Below are 8,718 nucleotides of genomic sequence, written 5' to 3' on the forward strand. Positions count from 1 at the left end.
AGAAACTTTGCAAGTTCTCGTTTGATTTCTTCTACTACCCAGTCGCTTTTTAGCAGAGTGTTGTTCAGTTTCCATGTATTTGTCTTGGCTTCCTTGGTTTTTCTATTGTTGATTTCTAATTTGATAGCCTTGTGGTGTGAAGGAATTGATTCTTTTTGAGTTATGGTGTTGGAGGAGAATATTGAAAGTGCCATGGGCTGCCAAAAGAACCAATAGATCCATTTTGGAAGGATACAGCCAGAGTGCTCCTTGGAGGACAGTATGGCCAACCTTTGTTTCTCATACTTTGTACATATTGTCAGGAGAGACCATTAGCTGGAGAAGGATATCATGTTTGGTAAGTTGGAGGGTAAGAGAAAAAGAGGAAGACCCCCAGCAAGATAGATTGGCCAAGTGGCAGCATGGATGGACTCAAGCATGGCAATAATAGTGAGGTTGGCTCAGGATCGGGCAGTGTTTCATTCTCCTGTGCATAAGGTCACTATGGATCAGTATGGACTCGATGGCACCTAACAACAGCAATATACATGGAATTCATAGAACATAGAAATCAAATTGACTGCATCTGTGGAAAGACATGGTGAAAAAGTTCAATATGATCAATCAAAACAGGGCCAGGAGCAGCATGTGGAACAGACCATCATATGCAAGCTCAGGCTGAAGGTAAAGAAAATTAAAACAAGTCCATGAGAGCTAACATATGATATTGAACATATCCTACATGTATTTAGAGACCATGTCAAGAACAGATTTGATGCATTAGACACTAATGACTGAAGACCAGAAAAGTTGTGGGATGACATCAAGAACATCATACAGGAAGAAGGCAAAAGGTCATTAAAAAGACAAGAAAGAAGGAAAAGACCAAAATGGATGTCAGAAGAGACTCTGCAACTTGCTCTCCAGCACAGAGATGCTAAAGTAAATGGAAGAAATTAAGAACTAAAAGAACAGAAAGCAGCAGCTTGAGAAGACAAAATTAAGTGTTATAATGAAATATGCAAAGAACTGGAGTTGGAAAACCAAAAAGGAAGAAAATGCTCAGAATTTCTCAAGCTGAAATAACTGAAGAAAAAACTCAAACCTTGGGGTGCAATATTGTAGAATTCTTTGGACAAAATGGAGTCCTGGTATGGTGCTATAGGATAAAGCATTGGACCAGAAGGTTGATTTGAAGCACAAGGTTGGAGGTTCAAACTCAGCATTCGCTCTTTGAAAAGCCTACAGAAGGTCACTCAGAGTCAGAACTGACTTGAGGTCACTTAACAAAACAACAGTGGACTAAATGGAGTCCTGGTTTAATGCTGTAGGATAAGCACTGAGTTGTTAACCACAATGTCGACAGTTCAAACCTACCAGATGCTCTTGGTTAACCTTTTATAGGTTGCTATAAATTGGAACCAACTCAATGGCACTTAACAACAACAACAACAACAACAACAACATGGTCAAAATATTGACTGATGCAGAAAGCATCAAAATAAAGATGGAAGGAATATGTAGTCATTGTACCAAAAAGAAATTATCTAAATTCAACCATTTCAAGATGGTATGCTCAAAAGCTGATGGTACTGAAAGAAGAAATGCACATTGCACTGGAGGCATTGGTGAAAAGGAAGTCTCCTGGAATGGATGGAGTAAAATTGAAATATTTCAGCAAACACTGATACAGCACTTATCTATACCAAGAAATTTGGAAGATAGCAACCTGGGCAACTGGTTGGGAGAGATTCATATTTGTACCCATTCCAAAGAGAGGTGACCCAAAGAAATGTGGAAATACTTGACCATTATCACTAATATCACATGCAAGTAAAATTTTCTGGAGATAATTCAAAACAGTTTCAACAGTACGTTGACAGGGAACTGCCAGAACTTTTAAAATTCAAGCCAATTAAAGAAGGGATGTGGAACTTGGGATATCATCGCTGATATCAGATGAATCTCGCCTGAAAGCAGAGAATAACAGAAAGATGTTTACTTGTGTTTTACTGACTATGCAAAAGCTTTCAACTGTGTGGATCATGACAAGCTATGGATAACATTGCAAAGAATGAGTATTCCAGAACACTTAATTGTGCTCATGAGGAAACTGTACATAGACTAAGAGGCAGTCATTCAGACAAAATAAGGGGATACTGGATGTTTTAAAATCAGTAAAGGTTATGCACAAGGGTTATAGCCTTTCACCATACTCATTCAATCTGTATGCTGAGCAAATAATCTTAGATGTTGGATTCTATGAAGAAGAAAATGACCACTCATTAACAACCTGCGATATGCAGATGATATAACCTTGTTGAAAGTGAAGGAGACTTAAAATTCTTACTGATGAAGATCAAAGAATACAACCTTCAGTATGGATTGCCTCTCAATGTAAACAAAATAAAAATCCTCACAATTGGAGCAATAAATAACATCATGATAAATGAAGAAAAGATTGAAGTTCTCGAAGACTTCATTGTGCTTTTATCCATAATCAGCATTCATGGATGTATTGCATTAAGCAAATCTACTAGAAAGCTTCCTTGAAAGTGTTCAAGAGCAAAAATATCAATTCAAGGACTAAGTTGTGCATGACCCAAGCCATGGTATTTTCAATAGCCTCCTATGCATGTGAAAGTTGGACAATGAATAAGGAAGATCGTAGAAGAATTGGTGCATGTGGATCATGGTGTTGTGAAGAACATGAAAATGACCACGGACTGCCTAAAGAACAAAAAATCTGCCTGAAGAAGTACAATCAAAATGCTCCTTAGAAGTGAGGCTAGCACTTCATACGTATTATCAGGAAGAATCAGTCCTTGGAGAATGACATCATGCTTGGTAAAGTGAAGTGTCAGCAAAAAAAAGAAGACGCCCAAGGAGATATATTGACACAGTGATAGCAGCAATGGGCTCAAATGTAACAACAATTGTGAGGACAGAGTAGGGCTGGGTAGTGTTTTGTTCTGTTGTGCATAGGGTCGCCATGAGTTAGAACCAACTCAACAGCAACTAACAACAATAGCATTGGATGTGGCCAGTAGAGTCTTTTAATAAAAATGTCACACATGATGAAAGTAAGCTAATGAGCCTACAACAACCTTCCTATGGATTTAGTCTTTTGATTCAGTCTCATGGATAGGATTTGGGTTAGGTGAAGCAGGGAGCTATCAGATACAGAAAGAGAAAGGAAATTGTTCAGTAAATAGAGAGGAGAAACAAGCCTGGTGGGGAGAGGGGTTGAGATGAAATTAGAGAGATTTAAAAACTCAGGTGACTATTTTTATTTCTCCTCTTCTTTATGTGTAGCCAGACAGGACCTGATGTACTGCTTAAAACAGGAGTTCTTATTTATTTTACCTGGTGTTGGAGAGAAAAACTGTGATAGAGGCCTGGCAAACATACCACTAGGGATGAGCAGTGGATTTTCTAAAGTGAAGTGTAAACAGCCTGCCAGGAGCCTGAGTAACAACATGGGGAGGGAAGCAGCTGCCTGAAGGGTGAAGATCTGTCTGATTTCGCAATCAAATAAAACTTAGCCCAGAATTAGCCCGCAGCCTACTTAGTGTTAAGTGGTAATTGTTCTTTGCTCTCCTGATAACCAGACAAGACTGTTGGAGAAATGGGAAAGCTCACAAGATATTTTTGTCTGGGCCTGTATCTGCAGCCCTGGAGCCCGCCAACTCCCCATAGCCAAGCTCTTCCCCACTCCCCTTCCCAGGTCTGGTGGGACTGGAGGTGGTTTTGAGGAGGCTGGGACTGGGCTTCACCCTCACAGTGGCATGTGGTTCTGGACTCACAGAGAGACTTACTTCTAGTTCCTGGAGACAGAAGACAGAGGGAAAGCTGGGTCCTAGGGAAGGTTTAAGGGATAGATGCAGGAATTTGGCAGAACAGAAATTGCTCTGAATTAAAATAAAGACCATGGTGCTGTTGGTTAATACAGTGGACAGCAAAATCAGTTTGAACCCACTATGAGTCAGAACCAACTCGACAGCACTTAACAACAATATCTGTAAACTCAGGGGTCCTGAGTGGCTGGATTCTTCTGCAGGGGAATCCTCAGGACTAGGTTCTTTCTCAGCTGAAAAGTGTGGTGGCAGCAGTTACATGCTGTGGAGTCAGTTCCGACTCACAGTGACCCTGTATAGGGTTTGCGAGGCTACAAATTTACGGGAGCAGAAAGCCTCATCTTTGTACCGCGGAACAGCTGGTAGTTTTGAACTGCCGACCTTGAGGTTAGCAGCCCGATTCGTAACCTCTACGCCACCAGAGCTCCTTATGTTTAAAGTTGTTGTTATTAAGTGCCGTCAAGTCAGTTGAGACCCATAGCGACCCCGTACAGGATTTCCGAGGCTGTAAATCTTGACGGGAGCAGAAAGCTTCATCTTTCTCCTGCAGAGCAGCTGTAGTTTCGAACTGCTGACCTTAAGGTTTGCAGCCCGATTCGTAACCACTACACTACCAGAGGTCAGCAAAAGAGAAGATCCTCAAGGGAGATGGACTGACGGCAGTGACTGCAACAAAAGATTCAGACTTAGCAACAATTGTGAGGATGATGTAGGACCAGGCAGTGTTTGGTTCTGTTGTACATAGTGTCAGAACCCACTCCAAGGCACCTAACAACAACAATGAAGGATGAGGATGTGCTTCCAGGTAGGAAGGTGGTTGGAGGGGATATGGCAGCAGTGATTAAATGCAAGTTCTTTCTCTTTCTTGTGACTTTTTAGCAGGGAAGGCAGGTGGTAAGGTTTTTGCAGATAGAACATCTTAGCTTATCTTTCTTGCTCTCATTTCTGTATGGGATTCTATTAACTAGTGATCAAGTTCAGTTATCAAAGAAAATTCAGAGAAGATTAAGAGGAAGCTAGCTTTATCGCCAAGCACTGACATTCCTAGGGGGCTGCTAACCTCTCCCCTGCCCACGCTATCGGAGGGAATGACAACCAATGGACTCAGGGTTCGCAACAGCAGCTCAGCGCAGCATGGGGAGGGGCCACCGTGGCTGTGGCGTCACTGGGATTAGTGTCAGTCAGGGTACGGGTGGGCGGTAGGGCCATGGCTTCTGCCATTGGGCAGAGGCAGGTCTCTTGCTTGCTTAACGAGAGAGGGGAAGACCCCGGGGCTGGGAGGGGCGGAGCCGTGCGGAACCTTTCTGAGCTCTGGTGGAGGTGGAGCTAGGCAGTGAGACACCATGACTTACACATGGGTGCCATCAACCTCAGTGACACTGCTGCCACCGAGTGCATGGGAGAGGCATGCTCTCTGTGCCTTCTTATTGCTGGCCTACCTCAGCCTCAACTGAACTCAGGGAAACTAGGGGGCGGGGAAGAGAAGTGCTCCCTGTGTCGGAATCAGCTGGGAACAGAGCCCAAGTGACAGAGACAGTCTCTTTACAGGGCATACAAGTCGGAGGTTGGAATCATTAGTGCTTTAATTGCTTCAAAGTGGAAGAGGAAAAGGATTTGCCGGGCAGAGACTCCATCATCACTCCTGGAGTAAGTGTATCAGGAGCAAAAATAAAAGCAAACAGGAGTTGAAGCATCGCTTATAAACTGTACAGCAGGAAACCACACCCAGTGTACACAGTTTTTCCATCTCTTAAATTTTAATTCCCATCATTTTGTTAGACTCATGCATGACCAATTATGACAATGATGAAGACAACAGTGAAAATATTTCAATGCCCTCTTTATTTATAAGACTAGACAAACAAATGTTCAGTTGTAAGAACTTCCTTCAGGGCCACTAATGGAAACATTGTTCAAAAGAGAGATATTTTGACAGTAAACAAAAATCCCCACAAATCACCTGCTCTAATAGCTGGCTTGCTTCTACCTCTGCTTGAAAGGTGCTTTAAGTTGACACCATTCGAACATACACTGAGTAAATATTAAACAGGCCCCTGCTTTCTCTCCCCCAAAGCCCACTTACTTTTAATTAACGGGAAAATTGAGGTAACTGAACACATCCCACATTCTGCAAGGTAAGAGAGGAAATTCCAATCATTGTTAACTCAAGATCAGGCATTGTCCTGGATCCAAAGTAAAGAGATCTGAAAATGGTATTACGGCAATCTCCTGAATGGAAGCCATTGCACAACAAAAGGCAAAAGTATGTTTCAGCAACCTTTCCTTTGGTTCTCTCACTCAGACAGTACTGAGATAAATGAAAGCCTTTGAACATAGGTTCTTCTGAATGTCTTTACACCCCCAAATTAAAAATAAACAGGCATGGGAACAGTTATTATTCACCTTCTTTCCAAATTCTCCCTCTCCCAGAGTCTACAAAAACATTGCAGAACCCCAGATCAGATGAAAACACTATCTGAGACAATTTCAGGAGCCTAAGGACCTAAAAGAACTCTAGCATCTGACTTGGCACTCCAGTAAGAAATGCACATTACTATGAAGCACAGCTGTTTCCAGCACCAATTCCATAGTTCCTGGGGGGAAGGAGGATCAGTGGCAAGACTTTATTCTCAATATTCAATTCTGCTCCAGTAGAACATGGTACCCAGGAGAACCCAAAACTAGAATAAAAATGAAAAGAAAAAAAATCGTTTTAGAAATAGTTCACACTTGGAGTGGTGGTGGTGGTGGTGGGGATGTTAGGCTCATTTAGGCTTAGATGGCACTAGATTTTTAGAGCAACCTTGCTTTGAGCAAGTCACAGAGCTAGAGATAACATTGAGTGCAGTATCGCATATGGGAATTGCTAAGAGACTAGATTGAGAGATAAGAGAGTTCTAGAAGGAGTTGGTTTTCTTTCTTCCCCTGTCTTCCTAACTCAGCATTTCTCAGTGTAGTGCACAATTTGTTGTTGTTATTATGTGCCGTGGAGTTGGTTCCAAATCATAGTGACCCTGTACAGAGTTTCCAAGGCTGTAAATCTTTACGGGAGCAGAAAGCCTCATCTTTCTCCCGTGGAACAGCTGGTAGTTTCGAACTGCTGAACCTGAGGTTAGCAGCCTGATTTGTAACCACTACGCTACCAGAGCATCTTATGCCATAATAACAAAAAACCCGTCTTCGAGTTAATTGCAACTCATAGTGACCCTGTAGGACAGAACATGATTGTTCCATTGGGTTTCTGAGGCTGTAAATCTTTATGGTTGCAAATCTTCATCTTTCTCTTATTGAGCAGCTGGTGGGTTTGAACTGCTGAACTTTCTGTCAGCAACCCATGCTTAGTTTACTCTGTCACCAGGGTTCCTTGATGTCATAATGTTGTTGTTACATGTCAGTTCCAACTCAGCAACACTATGTATAACAGAATGAAACAGTGCATTGCCCTGCACCATCCTCACAATTAGGCTTGAGATCATTATTATCGTCACTTTGCTAATCCATTTCCTTAGGGCTCATTCTCTTTTTCATTGATCCTCCACTTTACTAAACATGATGTCCCTCTCTAGGGACTGGTCCTTCTTGACAACATGTCCAAAGTACTAGAAACGAAATTTCACAATCCTACCAAAACAAATTTATTCATTCTTCTGGCAGTACATCAATATTTTATTCCATAATTCAAATGCATCAATTATTTTCCAGTGTTTCTTATTCATTGTCCAGCTTTCAAAAGCATATGAGTCAATTCAAAATATCATGGCTTGGGTCAGGCATGCCTTAATCTCCAGAGTGACATCATTGCTCTTTAACACTTTCAAGGGGTCTTTTGAAACAGATTTGCCTAATGCAGTATGTTGTTTGATTTCTTGACTGCTACTTTCTTGAGTGTTAATTGTTGATCAAAGCAAAATGAAGTCTTTGATAACTTCACTTTTTTCTCCATATATCATGATGATACTTACTGGTCTAGTTTTTTTGTTTTTTATTTTATTCCCTACCCTGTGCTCCATCTTTCCCTCCCTCCCCTGACATCACCCCATACGCCTCGGTAACCAGCAAAGAATTTTCCCCCCCCTTTTAGTATGGGTACTTTTTCTTAATCTTTTACAGTAATGGTCTTTTGTGACTAATTTCACTCAACGTAATGTCCTCAAGTTCATCCATTTTATGTGGGGGCTTGCAGCTTCCTTGTTATTCTTCAAGGTAGCATAATATTCCATTGTGTGTATGTACCAAAGTTTGTTTATTCATTCTTCCATAGATGCCCACTTAGGCTGTCTCCATCTTTTTGCTATTGTAAATAGTGCTGCTATGAACATTGGTGTGCTATATATATCTACTCATGTTATGGCTTGTATTTCTTGTGAGTAAATACCAAGTAGAGGAATTGCTGGATCATAAAGTATCTCTCGCTGGAGAAGGATATCATGTTTGGTAAGGTGGAGGAACAGAGAAAGAGAGGAAGACCCCCAACGAGATGGATTGGCCAAGTGGCTGCATCGATGGACTCAAGCGTGGCAACAGTAGTGAGGTTGGCCCAGGATCGGGCAGTGTTTCATTCTGCTGTGCATAAGGTCATGAGTCAGTACCGACTCCATGGCGCCTAACAATAACATCAACAACAACAAAGTATCTCTATTTCTAACCCTCTGAGGAAACGCCATATTGTTTTCCTGAGTGGTTGGACAATTTTGCAATCCCACCAGCAATGTAGGAGGGTCTCTGTCTCTCCACATCCTTGCCAGCATTTATTGTCTTCTACTTTTTTTTATCTTTGCTGTTATTGCTGGTGTGAGATGATATCTCATTGTTGTTTTCATTTGCATCTCTTAATGGCTACTGATTGTGAACAGTTTTTCATATATTTATTGGCTGCCTGGAT

General features: G+C 41.6%; 1 protein-coding gene across 1 annotated transcript in view; it reads right to left on the bottom strand.

Annotated features, from left to right (window-relative positions):
- Positions 1-6,463: 6,463 nt before the first annotated feature.
- UPK1B (uroplakin 1B) overlaps positions 6,464-8,718 on the bottom strand; it is a 28,368-nt gene continuing 26,113 nt past the window's right edge. Inside the window, exon 7 of the mRNA XM_006864158.1 lies at positions 6,464-6,517. Coding sequence (XP_006864220.1) covers positions 6,467-6,517 — 51 coding nt within the window. The 3' untranslated portion in view covers positions 6,464-6,466. The remainder of the gene's footprint in view (positions 6,518-8,718) is intronic.

The sequence above is a fragment of the Chrysochloris asiatica genome, unplaced genomic scaffold, assembly GCF_000296735.1.
Source record: "Chrysochloris asiatica unplaced genomic scaffold, ChrAsi1.0 scaffold00061, whole genome shotgun sequence".
Lineage (NCBI taxonomy): Eukaryota > Metazoa > Chordata > Mammalia > Afrosoricida > Chrysochloridae > Chrysochloris > Chrysochloris asiatica.